At 42.4% G+C, this 18,582-nt stretch overlaps 1 protein-coding gene across 1 annotated transcript; it reads right to left on the bottom strand.

Moving 5' to 3' along the window:
* Positions 1-6,541: 6,541 nt before the first annotated feature.
* Positions 6,542-11,714, bottom strand: LOC309417089 (transmembrane protein 126A-like; the record flags this gene model as incomplete). The annotated part of the gene is made up of 4 exons (XM_082014498.1): positions 6,542-6,746; positions 7,543-7,657; positions 8,212-8,405; positions 11,599-11,714. The coding sequence occupies 4 exons, from the start codon at positions 11,712-11,714 to the stop codon at positions 6,542-6,544; spliced, it is 630 nt and encodes a 209-aa protein (XP_081870624.1).
* Between the last annotated feature and the right edge of the window lie 6,868 nt (positions 11,715-18,582).

The raw sequence follows: 18,582 nt of genomic DNA, 5'->3' as shown, positions 1-18,582 counted from the left end.
AGAACAGTCGTTTTCCACCTCGCAACCTGGTAAGGATCAATATATTCCCATAATGCGGTATCAGACAGCTTGCTTTGCTTATGCCAGTCTCTTATAATGACTGGTTCAGGAAATGATTTCTCTGGTCCTTGGCCTACTCTGCCATAAATGTTTCTAGCTCTGGATGATAACTAATAGTGAAAATTACAATCACGTCATTCTAATTAGCTGTTTTCCCCTTATCCTTTTTTAAAGGAACATGCACGTCGTAGCCAACACATGAGCTATGTTTTGAATTAAAAAATAAATGCTTACGCCATTTGAAATCGGAATTTTCTGTTAAATTAAGTATCTGATGAGCTGAAAAGGGGAAATATGCTAATAAGGGGGATGTGACATTTACAGCCTTTTATCATAGGGGACTGTCCCAAAAGTGTAAGTAAATTGCTTTTTAAATTAAAAAAAAAAAAATTGTGACTTGTTGGTTGAAAATACTGTCTAGTGTTAGGGGTGCACGGTACCTTTAAAAAGTCCTTCTCTAGCTTGCTCTAATTCGTGATGCGGAGTTTTGCCCAATTAAAACAGAACCTGAACACTGGTTGTATCTGTACAGTGGAATCTTAATGTAGAGGAGTCACTTTTTTGCATGGACCTCTAACGAGAATTGCGGTTTGGAGAATGCAGTGCATCGAAGTAACTCGTTACTTTAGCTTCCCATAAGTAAATCTCTTTGCCCATGCACACTGAAATTCCTATGTTACTTCAAAGTAGCTTTAAATTTTAAAGATATTGCATGTATATGCATGTGCTTAATTTTACTGTAGAGTTCTTAATTTAACCTCTTACAGTATCCAGAATTCTATAACTTTATATAATTAAGCACAGTTTGGAGATGAGCAAATATGTATCTTGAGGCTAATGATTTGAAAAATGCTTCATAATTAACTGAGATAGGAGGAAAAATAGTTTGACAAAAATAGCGTGTGTTTTCTTGTACTAGTCAGTGTTTCTCCCTATCACAAAAGATGAGTGGGTTGTTTTTTCAGTTGTATTATAATGTTTAGGTTGTTTATATGTATGTCAGTTGGGGGAAGAAGGATTGTGAAAATGATAATATGTAAAGTGAGGTTTCACAAAGAATAGATTTTCCTAAATCAGTTTCATTTGTTAACTTAAAAAAAAAAAAAAAGAAAAAAGATTCTATTTAGTGTCTCTGAAGTCTTGTTTCTTAAAGCCTTAAATTTTGTGTTTAAGGCTAAGTAGAGGCTGAAAGCGTTTTCCGCCAGTCATTTGCTTTATTGGTGCTAGACCCTATCACGTGTTCATCAATATAAAAAGAGTTTTCTTTGTGAAACATCACTGTGTGATAAAGTATATGTGTATTTAGCATCCTTGTTTTTCTTTATGCTAAAGTGGATTCAGCTGTGTTGGGGCAGAAGAGACGGGACCAGCTGCTGGCCACATTTCCTGCTTTATTTTAAAAGGTAGTATAAGAAATGAGAATAAAGAGGTAACAGGGCTTTTGCTGTCTTTGGTTAAAAACAAACAAACAAACAAAAAAGGTTGAATGCTGGGATCATTTACTGTCATCCAGGATGTTTTATTTTTAAAAGACAATGTCCCATCAAACAGGTTATACTCCACTGTATGCAGAATTCCATCTGTTCAGGGTATATTGGCAGCACAAAAGAGACTTAGTGGGATATGTGTTACCTTACACCTGTGCAGTGGCATCAACAGGACTGTTCAAAGTTTAAGTCTTAAACTGTGTAACCCTGCTTTAACTGATGGGTTATACCAGTGCCACAGGAATCAGAGTTAACCATCAAAACTTGTACTGACTGATACGCAAAATGGAAATAATTGAGGTATTCAACCTAGGCTCAATCTGCCTAGCTCAGACTTCATGAACGTGCTTCATTTTGAAGTTTAACATGCTTGATGAAAAGAGAAACGCTCATGTAGCAGGTTTGGGATGTTACAATGGCATTTTTACAGTTACTTCAGCGTAGAAGTGTTTTTTAAGTTAACTTAAATATGCATTCTTTCTTTCTGCATCACTGCTAAACGGTAGGGGTCAGGGACGTAGTTCTGGTCTCTGTTGTGAACCTGCACATCACTCTAGTCATGAAACTACCCGTGAGCTGTGTCTGAGAGTAGCTGATGTTGTGACATGCAAAATGATGTATACCGGTACAAGAACAAGGTCAAGTCCCAAGAAAGTAAGTGGCTGCAGGCATTTCTAGTGCCTACTGAATCATATTTAAACCAAATAGAGGGGAGGAAGTTATTTGAAATTCTAACCAACTGTACTATCTGTATGGTGTATTATTAATGTAGCTTTTTGAAGTGGAAGCCTTGAAATGACATAACTTAATACTTGAAAATATATTGTAAATGTTTCTTTGTAATTATGTGCCATCCAGATAAAAATACAGTTATCATAATAAAATCAGACTTGTTGATCTTTCAGTTTATGGGCTCAAATGTTTTTTCATCTTTGTCTTCTCATTAATGCCTTGCTTTGAGTGGTTCATGACACAAAATGGGAAAACAGAAAGGGGAAAATGCTTGTTGCTGCTATCTGTGTGGGTCCTCTGTTGGAAAACAAGATAAAATGGAGGGTATGCAGGAGAAATGTTCTTACTCATCTGTCTTTTAAGTTAAGTTTGTGGTGAGGACAAAACGAAGGCTTTATTCCTTGAACTAAAGATAGAGTTGTACTTCTGAGAATCACCACTCCTTGTATTTTACAGTTGCTTTTCTTTCTTAATATTTTATTAATGTGTTTGATCAATAAACTGTGGAGAAGTAGAATACTTCCATGAACGCTTCCGTGGTCTATTGGCATCTTCCTCCTTTCTGTCCCGTTTTTGGGCTCTGAAGTTTGACGAGTAGTTAATGATACGCTGTTAAACCATAATCTTTCATCAAATTGTTATTTCCACGCTAAATGCTGGAGCGAGTGTAACAGAGGTTTGAGGGTGCTGAAAGGACAGAACATTTTTAAAGCTCCAGAGTAAGCCAAGCACTATAGTCTTTCATTTCTGTTAATCTTCAATGCTGTATTTGTAGAGAGCAGTTTAAAATAGCCTTCTGGCTTTCTAGCATCCAGGCATTCTAGTGAAAGTAGTCTGCAGCTTGATAAAAACAAACATTTCACACAAAAAATGGCTGAAAAATTTAATAGCATACTGGCATGCTCTGCCTTTTTGGCCTCCAGTTGTAGAAAACACCCCATTCAGCATTGAAATTTGTGTTCATTAAACTGTGTGTACCACAGAACCAAGCGCCACCAGCGTTAAACTGCTGCACTACCTTCCTTTTCTACTATTTCTCCACCCCACAACTGCTTCAAGACTATTTAGCGTTTTAAGAAACAATTTCATGCTCAGTTCTCTGTTAGTCCTTTCCAGTTTGATTCTGCTGCTGTGTCTCTTAGTAGCATTCTAAGTTAACTTCTCTCTCTTTCCTCTGAAGAGCTTAGCAGCATCTGCGAGGAAAAAGCAGATCTGTGTTTCTGCAATCTCCAGCTGCCTGGAGAGATGGTATCATAGTAAATGTAGGCAACCATATTCCAACGCTTGGCATCTCTTGGTACTTCCAGATTATCAGATTTCTCATGCCACTTGTCAAAACTGTGAAACACAGAGATATTTTGCAAAACACAAAAGCTTTTTGTAGATTTACTGATTTTTAAAAACTTACTGTCTCTAGAGCTTGTAGTTAAAGAGGTTTTCTGCTAGAACCGATAATATTCTGTTCATGGGGTTGTATTTGCTGTTAGGCTGTAAATGTCTGAAGGGTCTGTTAGGTATGGGAGATGTTCAAATGGGGTCTGTGTTTAAAGAACACCCTGTGTAAAATTGCGTGTTGACAGTAGCTGATTCTATGGTTTTTTCACCCAGTTTAAGTAAGTGGGATATGCAGATTTGGAGAAATAATTCTGTCTGCTCATTAGCAGGAGGATGCCGGGAGCTGGACTAGGATGGGTACGGGGGAGATGAGGGTGTGGAATAAATTGTAATGTTGAGATTCACCATCAAAAAATGGTACATATAGAAGATAAAATTGTCTTTTTAGTATTTTGATCTTATTTATACCCAGTCTCTCGGCATTCTTTTGGCAGTAGTTCAGACTTAGTCAGAAGTGCGTCAACACAGGTTATACATCAATATGTGTATGTCCATCAATACAGGTTATACATTAGACACATGCCTTCTTCCAAGAATGCAGTAAAAGCTCTTGCTGTGGTACGTAGTCTGCTCGTTTCTACTAAAACGGTAGAAGAAAGGCTACAACTAAAACCTGTTCTAACAGCGGTTTTCAAACAGGGAGGCAGCAAGGAGGTCGTTACGGTTGGTAGGAGGCTGACAACCCATAAAAACTCGTCCTCTCACTTCTTGAGCGTTGCACGAGGCGTGTTGTGCCCTGCGCTTGGGATGGAGGACGGAAGGAGCATTTCCAGATTTCCATGAGGGCGCTCCTTCATGCGCAGGCTAGAACTTGCCAACAGTATCTTGGTATCCTGCTGAATTTTGAAGCAGTTTCAGTCTTTATTCTCTAACTTCCTCTTGAGAACTTCCCCCCCAGCCCCGGAGTTTAAGGAGAAGTACCCAGTCTACAACTGAAAAGTTGCCTTTTTTACAAACAAACACACCTTTCTGGTCCAAGGAGTGTAGAGCTGACTTTTGACATGGTTGATGCTGAACCCTTAAAATAAATACATATTTGCAATTTGCATATTCACCAGTTACTCTGGAAACAAGTATTGGTCTTTGCAACTTACTAAGAAACATGAGCAATGGGATTTTTTTTTTTCTTGTTGCATATAATCTTTACATTAAGGAATTAATATCTAAAAAAATGTGGTTTGTCAAAGTCGGATCATTAAATATCAGAGCATGCATTTTGATTACTTTAAGAATAATTGTCACTTGAATTGATACCAAAATGAAAATAGTACATGGAATGGAAGACGGTTTTGAATCTCACGCTTTAAAAAGCACTAGGATCTGTTTACAATATTTTAACTATATCTTGTTAAATGCTTGCAATAATCACTGAGCCATTCATTTTCATTCTTAAAGATACTGTTGCAAAGTAATAGCCTTATTTTATGTTTCTGTTATCACAGGTAAGTGGTTCTGTTGGTTAAAGTCTGATGACTTCTGGAGATACCATAATTCACTGCCTCGTAAAATACTCGCTCCGTGAGAATCCCTGAAGCAGGAGTGATTAAGGTAAGGCCAAGACGGCTGTTAGGTGCAGGCCAGACGCTGTACGAGAACATCGCGTGATACAGCAATAACTTTGAAGAAGAGAAAACTAAACTAAGTTCACGTAACAACCGCTGTCTGTCTGTCTTTGCTGCTTCCCTGTACACATCAGGCCGCCACTCCTGGTTAGAGAGAAACAGAGTGCATGGTTTTCCTGCTGTGTCAACAGATTTGTTACAAAAAAGTAGATAAATGCGAGGAAACTCCTTTAACACATTTTTCATCGGTGCTAGAGCTAAGTTTTAAACCAGGCCAATTAAGGGTCTCAATTCTGAATTCTTAATTCTCAGTAATATTTCCATGTGCGTCTTGGGATGCTAGGATTATATTGAAGTGTACATGATGGTTAACCAGTGATCGTACGGGTTTTAAAGTTAAGCCCATACATCAGATTGAGATGATGGCTTCTGGAGAAAAAAAAACTGATTTAGTTCTCAAACTGCAGAATACACTACAGATATCTCAGTAGGAAAATTGGCAATTTATATTGATCCAGAACATGCAGTCACCAATGGTGAAGACAAGCCTGACACATACGTAAATGACTCCAGACCACTAATCTCAAAACTAGAGGTAGCTGAGATACCACAGTAACAGCACCAGCCATTTCCTGGCTTCAAGAAAAGACTAATCTCAAGGCAAATTGGTTGCAAGGACAAAGTTTGTTCTGACTAGGCTCTTCCCCCCCACCCCCCCCACTTGATATACACACACATATATATACACTGGGAAGTCTGACACGAGTATCACTCCTGATTGCTGTGTGCCAAGTGTCCTCTACGGTGTATAGCGTGACCCTTGCAACAGCCTAAAGGGGGTAATTTTGTGACAGAAATTCTGTGCTAGCAGAATGGAGGGAAGTTCAGGGAGAAAAATACTCAGATTTTGAGGAATCTCTAAAAAAACCTTGCCTTGATAATCCTCTTCCCCCTTTTCTTTTTTTAAAACGCTGTGGTTTGCATTACAAAGTGAAACCCCTTTTTCAGTAATACTCATTTATACAGCTTATAAAAGATGTAGCATCACCTTAAAGCCAAACACTAAGCACGCAACATAAATGCTTTTCTTACCACCTCAATTCCAAAGAAAAACAGCCATCCTTACAAAGCTGTTATTCAGGTGTATAAGCTGGAAAAACACAACTTGCATTTAAGTTCAGAACTGAAAAGAATGCCAGTGCAGAGCTTAACTTTGTTTTTCTATTAAAAAAAGACAGCAAGCAACAACTTCTTTCTTTGTTTATTATGGTTATTTATCCAAGGCAATTGAAAAGTTGCTTAACTTCATGCTTGTAACTCTTCAGGATCCCTGCTAGTGTTCATCTGCTGCAGTATTTTGACGTATATTCCATGATGTTTAGTGGCAAGATATAATCCAGTTAGAACCTGTATAAGGACACCCAAACTCATCTTTCTAAAGACAGGCTGAGCAGCTGTGAGCCAGAAGCGTAACAGATTTTCTTTCCCTGGCAAGGGAGATGAAGAATACCTACACAACATAAACAGGGGTAGAAACTTAACTTTTCTTTTTTTCCCATCCAATTTAAGTGTCAAGATTTAACATTAAAGTAATTAAAAATACTTAGGTAGCTATTCATTCTCTCCTTCCTCTCTTAAGTTAAATTCACCTGGTAGTACTGAGCTCTCTGGATAAATGCTATGAACCAGCTTGACCACGTACTGACGTCTCACCCTCCCCTCGCTGTGCTTGGACCCGAGCCGCAGAACTGCGGCTGCCAGGGAGTCTCGCTGCAGGACACTGCCCTGGGTCAGTAAGGTCTCTCAGCCATCCAGCCAAGCAGCACTAAGCAGCAATCCTCACCGCTTGGCAGGACGGCAGCCACAATTCCACACACACTGGGACAGGATGCCCAGAGAGGTGGCAGATGCCCCATCTCTGGAAACATTCCAGGTCAGGTTGGACGGGGCCTCTGAGCAACCTGCTCTAGTTGAAGATGTCCCTGCTCACTGCAGGGAGTTGGACTAGATGGCCTTGAAAGGTCCCTTCAAACCCAAACTACTCCATGATTCTAGGTAGCTTCTAAGGTTCCAGCTAAACACAAGTACTTCGCAGTTTGCAGATCTTGTTTCACTTTGGAGGCTTGGTGTAGCTCTTGCCAACTTTTCCTTGTAATTAGATGACCTTAATGTAAGTTACCTTCCATATACTCAACACCTACAAGACGACAGGTGTGCATAGACTAAAAACCCACAGAATTTGAACTGAGAACTGAAGATTTGACCAACAAATAAGACTTCACTTGTTGCAAGTTAATAAGACGTACCTGGCTGCAAGGCTTGCGTTCATGGGGAGAGCCAGGAAAACAGGATAGAAACCACCCACAACAGCCCCTATCAATCCTCCTCTGACCACAGCACAGACCTCACAGTTTAGCTCACCTGCAGGACAAACAATATTTCACTGTCAATGTCCACGTAGCTCTACCACAACAATTTATAAGCTGCATGCAACAACATGGCAACAGGCGCTTGGCAGAAATGGCCAAGCTCTACAGATATGCAAGAAGTTTTGAAAGGACTCTTCATCTTGGCGGGGGGAAATCACTCTTACTCCAACCCATAAAGAATTTATCACTTTAAAGTTGACCTTCAAATGAAATCATACAGATGGGGGAAACTGGACTGCTTTGTTGCAGTGACTTTCACATGACTTTACTGAAAAATGCTAAAAATCAGTGATGCGTAAGATTTTTTTTTTTTAATAAACATACCTAAATACACAAATGTATCTCCTTTCCCACTCAACTTCAAGAACTCCCTGCTGCCTGATGCATTAGACAATCTGTTTTTCAAAGCCTGCTTTACAAACTGAGATTTTTCAAGACCACAGCAGTTCAAGACCACTGTTCTGCAGAGAGGAAAAAGCTCCTCTTCTGTTACATTGTGTACCGAAAGCAAAGCCTTTTCAAAAACAAGGAATAATGAGATTTTACCTGAAAACAAAGGCTCACGCACAAAAGTTTCATAAACCACTGCTGTTGAAAGAAAGGGAACAACGGCCATTGGCAAAGCAGACACCAAAGAAGCCCTTCTGACATGTAGGACGTTCCTGAAGAAATTATTTGCTACTAAGCCACATAAGCTTGCGTTTGCTGCAAGGAAGTATGATCCGTGATTACAAAGGTTCCTGTGAAAGGTGGAAAGTCAATTCAGCAATTGAGAATTGTAAAAAAGTTTGGTTTACTCAGTGCTACAATTCAGTTCTAGATATCCTGCAAGAAGAGATGTAAATCTCTTGCTGGTGCAAAATGGAGAGGAACCTACTTTCAAACCAACCAGTACAGCATCTTCGCTATATGCCTGAGTTTACACACACCTCAAGAACGAAGTGACAGAAAGGCTGGGAAGCCTTTTCTACAACTTTTTTTTTTTTATTATGGCTAATGGAAACTTTCTGAAATTTGCTCTTCTAATAAGCATGTTTCTAAGGAGAATGTTTTCTCAAAAGAAATACTAAAAAAAAAAATTTTATATATATATATATGATCACAGCTAGCTCCTGTAATAAGCCTTGTGTCTAGCCTGCTTACCCAAAAGCATAGATTTAGTTTCAACGTATGAGCCTACAGAACAGATCAGGTGGGACAGCTATGGCAACTGAGACCTTGCAATAACGATCTCAGCAGCCGCTGGCAGATCGTTTGTAGTGACTCTCTAGGCTAAAGGGCTGTAAGCCAGCCTTGTGTGCATGGAACACATGAATTTAAGGTCCTACCTTGCTGGGAGGTTACACTAAGTAAAGGCTAAGGAGTCGGACATACTGGTTTACAGAACTGGAGCCTCTATTTTACCCTTGATAACAGAGGGACTGGATTCCGTTATCTATCATGTTTTTAACACAGGCTTCAGAGCAGCTACTCCTGTTGCAATCTGTTATACGGTGAAGGCAGAATAGAACGGAGTCTGGTCAGAGATAGTCAGCATTTGAGATCTTGACAAACAGTCCCCATCCCCATGTGATGTACATTCCATCACAGCAGGTAAGGCACGAGAGGGAATGGAAAAGCGCGCCAATTTTACAAGCCTGATGAGCAGCTTGTCATTTATTCCATTTGACTGGCGGAAGGAAGCTGTGCGTTATCTTTAGCATCATACCTGGCACAGTCAGTTGATTAGGGGAAACAACTCTTTGCTTTAGGTTTCCACAAATCTAAAATTCCCAGAATGACAACTATTGCCAGGCAAAGCAATTAACTGGAAGGCAGTCCAATTCTGAGACTGTGCCAGTATTACTATGTTAAAAGTGCATTTTTAAAATGCGCCGTAAGTTGGATTTACCACTAAAGCCCCGAAGAAAATAAAATGCTTAGCCAGTCAAAAAATACATGCTAGGCCAAATATCATATTTATTTGCAAGATTATCAAATGTGACAATCTCTAAACTATTTAGCAATTACAATACATGACTTTTTAAAATCCACCTATTTAAAACTCTCACACATTTTAATGCTTAGAGTAACATTAAGCACTGACAAACCATACAAAAAAGGCACTAATTCTGCAAAATCTAAAACATTAAAAATTCCTGACATCAGTGACACCAGCTATTTCTCATTTTGAATAGGAAAATACTTTCATTCTTAGCATATATCAGATTTTCAAATATGAAAATAAGCTACTAACAATTCAATTCTGATGCTGTGGAGCAAAAGCACTTGACTGCTCAGATCTCTCTTGCCCTTATTTAGGAGCCATGTTTCTTTTTTGGGGTTTTAAAAAGAAAGAGACCTATTTGCTTTTGTTATCACCATTCTCCCAGTACTGGATGCCAGTCACAGAAACATCCCCAGAGTACAGATTCTGCAAACCAGCCACCTCATTCTATTGGTATATTTAAAATCACAAGCAGTGAAATGCATGTGTGCATATACATACACGTAGAGGACAGAGATGAAAGTTTAGCAGCATATTTGAGAATCCGAAACAAAGAACAGTAATGTACCCAGGACCAGCAGAAGCTACTCGGGCTGTCTGATATACAGAACTGCTACACTGCATGAAGGGAAAGAAAGGGAGGATGGAAGGGTTGGATTTTGGCATTTTGTGTGGGTTGGAGCTGCAGGATTTGTTGTTTTTGGGAGGAGGGGGTTGTTTGGGTTTGCCTTTTTTTAAAAAAAAAAAAAGTATTTATTTTTTAAATACCAGCTCCCTAGTGTTAAAAACAAGAACTTTGGTAAGCAAGAACTCTCTCGATCTGACTAGGATGCATCGTCTTCCCTTGAGCCATTCGTGCCCTCCCCTCTGGATATACACTTTAAGTCTATAAAGTGTAGACTTTAAGTCTATAAAGTGTAGACAGTGTCAAATAAAAGCGCACTCCCCTGGCAGCTCTCTCTTTCCAAGGCCCAGCAGTTCCTAGGTACCACGGTTTCTACCAACATGTTACCACCTCACCACTGAGGCATCTGCCCCCCCCTTAGCTCCCCAGCTCTTCTGGGGACGGAGAAGTGGTGTAAGCTAAAGGTGAGGGCAGCAGATCAAACACAAAGCTGCACCACTGACTGTTATGGAAGGGATAAACCTTGGCACTTTTCTTTCTCAGCTGTGTGGGGAGGCCCTGTGTTAATACCAGCAATTTGTTTAGCCAATAATTTAGTTCTAAAAAAAGGAACTTCCCATTACTCTTATTTATGCAAAATTTATCTAAGGTGATACACACGTAAAAATGGCTCCTTACAGAACCAGCTCAGGTCCACTAAGTTTTGCAGTGAAATGCAGTATCACAAAACACAAGAAGGTTGGCTGTGAGGCCCAGAAGGCCTCGAGCTGTTTTTGTGCTGCACAGAACCCTGCTGGTGTGCCTGCACGACGCTGGCTGACTCGTCCACCACCACCTGGATACCTCAGTCTCACCTTCCTGGAACAGGGAGCAGTGCCGAATGAAATGCAGAAAGTAGCAGGTTGATGCTCGCTCAGTTCTGGCCCCAGGCCAGCCCTGTGGGACACAAGATGACTCCTGCAGAACCACAAAAGGATTGGCCTTATGCTCTCCAATATTTCAGTTTCCTAGAAAATTTATTAGCTATAGCACATATGAATGCTCCGAGCCAGTCAGGGCTGATAAGCCATCCCAGAACCTTAAGCATTGGTGAGCACATGCCACAAACCAGCTGAGCGGGACCAGAGATAACAGTAAACTAACCATATTTAAAAAACACAAAACCAGTTTTCTGTTCTGGACAATAATAAGCATCTTCACAATTAAATATTTTTGTAACTGCAAGAAAGATTTGTATTACAAGAGTACAGGACAAGAAAAGCCTCCAAAAAAACTTGAAATGTTTGATGCACTTATCTTTGTTTATTTTACCAGCACTTACTGATCTGCTTTAGGAAGCTCATTGAGCACCTTTTGTATGATTTCCATCCGCTTCAATCTTTCCAAATATACTCTTTGCTGCAGAGAATCTAATTCTAGAAACTCTCTTCCTGTCATCTTGAAGTCCTGGATCAGAAGGAACAAACAAACAAGTGTAATCAAAGTTACACAGCCCCAGTATGTGTCAAATAAACATTTAGATTCTTTTGGCACTATGCTATCATGAATGCATTTCCTACTTTTCCCAGCAGAATTTTCAGATGCAAAGGGCACAATCCAGCTACAGAAGTCTGCAATACTTATGACTACATGAACCCTACCAAACTGCTTTCTTTAGTGATGTTGCAGCTGTGGTTTGACAATTGCTCTAGGCCAACTTAAGTACTCCCTGGGATGAAAATGGACCATCTCGCCCTCCAGGTGCTCTTGCCCGAGCACTTCCAAGCTTGGGGCCATACAACAGCTTGGATCAGGAAACACACAGATGAAAACTGCTCCGAGGAACAATGGGCAGTGTACTTTTTTTCCCATCTGGATCATCTTCTAACACAATGATCCCTAATGCTAGCAGCATAAGGGAAGACACTAACGGGACAATGGCTTTTGGCAATACTCCAGGTTTAAATTGACTTAACTGTCAAATAGAAACCTTAAGGAAAAAGAAAATAATCCACACTTCGTAAAGATCTAAGGGAATCACGAAGATATCTACTCTGCTTTTATACTCCACACCTAAGGATATTTTTTATTGGTACTCTTAGCCAGAGACATATATCAAGTCAGAAAGTGTACAGTTATTTACATGGCAAGGTTTTGGTAGCGGGGGGTGGGGGAAGGGGTTCAGGGGTGGCATCTGTGAGAAGACGCTAGAAGCTTCCCCCACATCTGACAGAGCCAATGCCAGCTCCAAGATGGATCCACTGCTGCCCAGAGTCCATCAGTGACACTGGTTGTACCTCTGTGACAACATATTTAAGAAGGGGAAAAAAACACTGCACAACAGCAGCCAAGAAAGAGGAGTGAGAATATGTGAGAAGAACAACCCTGCAGACACCCAGGTCAGAGCAAAAGAAGGGGGAAGAGGGGCTCCAGGTGCCAGAGAAGAGGTTCCCCGGCAGTCCCTGGGGAAGCCCACGCGGAGGCCAGCTGTGCCCCTGTGGCCATGGAGCCCCACGGGGGAGCAGATCTCCACCTGCACCCGGGGAGAGCCCCACGCCGGAGCAGGGGGATGCCCGAAGGAGGCCATGACCCCGTGGGCAGCCCGCGCTGGGGCCGGCTCCTGGCAGGGCCTGTGGCCCCGTGGGGAGAGAGAAGAGCCCCGGCTGGAGCAGGTTTGCTGGTAGGACCTGGGACCCCACGGGGCCCAGGCTGGAGCAGCCTGTTCCTGAAGGACGGCACCCGTGGGGGGACCCAGGCTGGAGCAGCCTGTTCCTGAAGGACGGCACCCGTGGGGGGACCCAGGCTGGAGCAGCCTGTTCCTGAAGGACGGCACCCGTGGGGGGACCCGGGCTGGAGCAGCCTGTTCCTGAAGGACGGCACCCGTGGGGGACCCAGGCTGGAGCAGCTCGTGAAGAACTGCAGCCCGTGGGAAGGACTCACGTTGGAGAAGTCCGTGGAGGACTGTCTCCCATGGGAGGGACCCCAGGCTGGAGCAGGGCAGAGGGTGAGGAGTCCTCCCCCTGAGGAGGAAGGAGCAGCAGAGACCAGGTGTGATGAACTGACCACAACCCCCATTCCCTGTCCCCACATGCCGCTCACAGGGAGGAGGGAGAGAAATGGGGAGTGAAGTTGAGCCCAAGAAAAAGGGAGCAGTGTGGGTGAAGGCTTTTTTAGATTTGTTCTTATTTATTATTATCCTATTCTCCTTAACTGGCAATAAATTAAATTAATTTCCCCAAAGTCTAATCTGGTTTGTCCATAATGGTAATTGGTGAGTGATCTCCCTGTCCTTATCTTGACCCACAAGCTTTTCATCATATCTTCTCCCACTGTCCTATTGATGGGAGTGAGACAGCAACTTGGTGGGCACCTGGCAGCCAGCCAAGGTCAACCCACCACAACAGCTTTTGATTAAACCTGGTATTTAGCAATTCAAATACTTTTTTCTTGATATTTTTCCCCCAGAGGAAAGTTTCCCGGACTTACTTTGCCAGTCATACTTACTTGAAGTTTCTTTCACAGTTTGAAGCTGGTGCCCTACAGCCTATCGACAGGATTCGGCTCGCTGCGTTCTGGGCTTGGCGGGACACGGGAGCAGAGGAAGCAGGGACAAGCTGCAGGATCTCACCCGGGATCAGTGGGGCCGGTGTCGGCCTTGAGGCCTCCCGCTTCTGCCCTGCTTAGGAGGATCTCCAAACCTGTTCTTTAGGTAAACCATACAGACATTACGTCATGGAGCTGTAATTCCCCATGACGTATACACGCCCCTCCCTGTCCCGCTGCACCCGCTGTAAGGCAGCTGGAGGTCCCCAAGCCCCCCGAGGCCCGGTTCAGGGCAGAAGCCCTACACCAGGAGGCTGCGGCTCACCTCCCCTCCCCAGGTTTTAAACCCCACCGAAAGCCGTTAGCTGCCGTTAAGCGACCGTCACCAACCGCCGCTAACACCCTCGGCGCCGCCCCTGTACCGCGTTCACCCTCACGGCCTTCTTGCCAGGGCCAGGCTCGGACCTGCACGACCTTGAGCTGTCCCCGCCGAACACCGCCCCACCAGCGGCCCTCCCGATCCCGCCCTTTACCGAGCCGGTCCCGCCGAGAAGGCCCCACCGCCTACAACATGGCTCCTTCTCACCTCACGCCCCCGTTGTGGGCGCCGCCATCTTGCCTGCTCACATGACCCAGGGCTTCAGAGGGCACCTTTGATTGGGCGTTCCCCGCCGACGCAGCATGGCGGCTTCCGATTGGCTGTAGGCGGGCGGCGGGGGGTCAGCGCCCGGCCCGGTGCTCGTTGCTAGGGGAGGCGGATGGCGGCGGCGGCGGCGGCTCCTCCATGGAGACGGGGCTGAGCGGGGATCCTGCAGCCGGCGGCCGCGACGCGGGGACTCCCCCTAGCGGAGCGAGGAGCCTTCGATGGGGGGAGGCCCAGCCCTCGGGGTAACCCGTTGACCCCCTCCCCTTACCCAGGCCTCAGCTCCCCGCCACGGGCGCCGCCTGCGGCCCCCTTCCCTCCGCCCTGCGCCCCTTTCCCGCTTGCCTCCCCTCAGCCCCTGCATCGCCCGCTCCCCTCCCGCCTTGACGCCCCCTTCCCTCCCCGCCAGCTTCTTTGTGCTCCCCGTCCTGCCCCCATCTAGCCCCGCTTGCGTCTCGCTTCGTCCCACCTCCATCCCCTCCCTCATCCGCTCAGCTCCTGCCTCTTGCCCGTCCCTCAGCAACCCGGGGGGAATTGTCCTCTTCTTTAAACCTAGCCCGGCTCCTCCAGTTCACCTGCACCCCATCCCAGTCCTCCACCGACCGAGCCAGCCCTCCCTGCCTGGTCCCGCTTCAGAAAGCATCAGACAGTCCCTTTTGGAGCAGGAGAAGCGAGGGAGGAGGGGGGAGTCCCTGCCTGGAGCGAAGCGGGGACAGACAGGTCCCAGTTGTGAACATTAAAGAGCAACACAGAGCCGCCCCCTTCACAAATACAGTTTCCATCTCCTAAAGAAGACGATGCAAAGCAAAGCCCTGTCATGTGGATCACAGCTCCTCATGCGGGGAAGGGAAGCGTTTGGAGCTTGTCCACCTTTTTGATACTTTTTCTTAACGAGCTAGATGAGGAAAATTTATCCCGTTTCTGTTTCTCTCTTTTTATTTTTCCAGAAAAAGGGGGAGAGAGAGAGGCTCATATTGAAGCCAACCAACTGCGCTTGTGAGTGGGAAACTCTGGACTGATCTCATGACTTGCTTTTTATTTCATTAATACTTCATTATCTCTGAAAATGAACCTTTTGTGAAGCTCTTCTCCTAACTCTCCTTATTCCTCTTTCACGAGGTGGCTGCTGTGCAAGGGAAGAAATGGCATGAAATAAATGACTCCAGCATATAGCAATCTGCTTTGCCAAAGTGCCCAGTGAGCAGCACTGTCACTTTAATAATTCCAGGTCAAGGGATTGATTTCCTCATTTTCAATCCTCTCTTTTAATACATGGGAGGATCAGAGGGACTTTAAAGACCGTAAGGCCGGGTGGCTTGCAGATAATAAAAATGAAAGTGACTGGCCAGTGACTTCTGTTGGGTAAGGGGGTGATATCTGAAGGCTATTGTCTGTTGAGGAAAAAGGGACCTTTTCAGTCTGCTGTGTAGTCACCTAATACATAGCTAGCAAAATTCATTCAAGAAGTGAAAGAAGTTTAAAGAGTCACTTTGGATTGCTTTTGTCTTCCTCCTTATTTGGATTATTTGGGAGTTTTTGTCCTGCCAATAATATGTTTTTGAGCATGTACAGGTGGAGTATTAAGACAGCTGCCTAGAGATGGACTGTGCCTTAATTGTATTACATAAAATCTCTTAATTTTCAAACTTTGCTGCCAGAAGAGGAATTATAATAAGGTTTTATATTGCCAAGGAGCATTTTCTCTTGTATTTTTATAGATTCAAATATATTTTAAAGAAATTGAAAACATCTCAAAAAAAATCAAAAAGCTTCTTTTTTTTCCCTTTTTTTTTTCATTTGTGGGAAGCATCAGAAGTCCAATACAAGAAAACAGCAAGTATTGATAGAAATGAAGATTGAAGCTACATTTCCTAACTGAACTGTAAAAGTGTTTTGCAATAGATAGCCAGTTCCTGACTTCACAAAGTGTTCCAGTAGTACGTCGTTAATACCTGTAAATAAGTGCTTGCAACCAGATTCAGAACTAGGAAGAAGAATGCCAGTCAAGAAGAAAGGTGGGCTATGAAGCTTCATATCTCATATTGCGTCTTCATTTTGTTAGATTGTTGATTCTAGTACTTACAATTTCAAATTAAAAGTGTTTTAATGGGGGATTGAAATTGTTTTTCTTTTGTGCTGAAAATGGGCGAAAAATCTGTGCACCTATAATAATAATTTTTAAAAGTATTTTTATGCCATGTTTTAAGACTTGTCATGTCAAATTTGGCCTCAAATAGTTATTTTGTAAAAATCAGCCATCAGAGATCTTGAACAGACACCAAGAGAAAAGCTTGGCATTTAATATTGTGAGAAGCCTCTCTTACAAATGGTAATGAATCTTAAAATCATGGGTTCAGTCTATTATCTATTCTTTACACGTTTGGCAGTTAAACATAAGCCATCAGTAGCGGCTTAAATAAATAACAAAGTTTCAAGGCTAATTTTAAAGAAGAGTTATGAGAGCTGTGTTTTGAAGGCGATTTGAACATATTTTGTAAATATGGTTTTAAGTAACTTTGATTTCCATGCTTTAGTACAATATAAAAGTACTATATTTATGACTGTAGTACGGCAGCGTTTAAGAAAAAACATCCAGCCTTATGTTTTGCCCCTTCTCTCCTAAAGTATATGATTACAGCAAGTGTAATTACAAGCAGCTTTGGAAAATGTGGTTTCCAGTGTTCAAACAAGAATTGGGGGTTATATGAGGGCAAATTCTTACCCTGAAAACACTTGTAGACCTTAGGTTATTTCTGGTTTCTTGCAAATATGACACCGATTTAAAATTTCAGAATATGCTAATAGAATAAATGGCATGTGAACCTTTTCTATTCGGCTCATCTATCCAGGTGTCCCTGGATCTGATATATCCCTGGATCTGATACCAAAACGTGGGGGAAGGAGCAAAAAGTGAATGTTACACAACAGAAATAGGGTTATAGTCAATGTGACTATGGATTCTATTCCTTGTAGGAATAACCAACCCTTCAGTACTAGTTATGAGTTAATATTTACTATGTAAATAACGATAAGAACGCGCAGATTGCTAGAATTCTTTTTGTACAAAAAACAAGAAATGGAATTTTGTGATTGTATGTTCACAGAGGACAGTGTAGAAATGAATTTTCAGAATTGAAATATTTTAAGGAATCATATTGTCATTCATGTAATTACTAACAATTTTGTGTAGTAAAGATGGGAGTGTGTATGGAGGAGTATCATCCCTTAATAATTCATCCTGCTGTGCTGTAAAGATGTCACCCTGATGTATTGGTGAGGCTTGCTTACTCTACCTGTTTACAGAAGGAAAATTAAGACTGTCTTTTCATATTTTAAGTCTTAATCGTGAATTAGGTGATTTACACTAAGGATGTTTCTGTGCTGGATGTCTAGCTGTAATTCAGTTTCAAAATACTTGCTGCAGGATTTTTTGGGTGAACTGTTATGGGCTCCTTTGTGCAGCAAGTCAGATTGGCAATCACAGCGGTCCCTTCTGGTCTTAAAAATCTGTGGAATTCCACTTTCTTTCAAGACAGTGTGGGTCAGCCTTAGTGTACATCAAGGCTTTAATTTCTTCTTCTGTCTTAAGAGACAGATTTTGACAATTTTAAAATATGCACTAAAGAAACCCAAATATCCTCATTGAAATACTTTAAACTGTCGCAGCAATCAGTGTACTGAAGTTGCCAGTGTGCATGTATTTGAGTATTAAAAAGATATTGCTAAAAAATGTATTTAAGCATGTAAATTTCAGGATTAAAAATGTTAGCAAATCAGCAACTTTATTATTATTTTGGATGACTTAATTTGTCTAGTCCATGCAATAGACTTTAACTTTCTAAATGTAATTAAAAGCATGTGGGCAACTTAAAATATGCTATCATTTTTTTAAAAATCTGCTATTGTTACAAGTAATCCCTAACACTTCTATGAATATTAGGGTAATTGAGGGGATTTGTCCCTGGTTTCTTTTTCCCCATTTATTTGCTTTATGCTTTTGACAGCAGTTTGTGTCTAACTAGTTTCATATTTCTGTTGATTATTTATTTTCCGTTTCTGGTTTTATGTATTTGGGAGCTCATGTCTATTGTCTTTCTTACCCATGCTATCTGTAGAAATCCTGGTGGGATACTCTCTTCT

This window comes from Phaethon aethereus (assembly GCF_964289735.1).
Source record: "Phaethon aethereus genome assembly, chromosome: 1".
Classification (NCBI taxonomy): domain Eukaryota; kingdom Metazoa; phylum Chordata; class Aves; order Phaethontiformes; family Phaethontidae; genus Phaethon; species Phaethon aethereus.
Note: the sequence above shows the minus strand (reverse complement) of the source record. Positions and strands in the feature narration are given on the sequence as shown.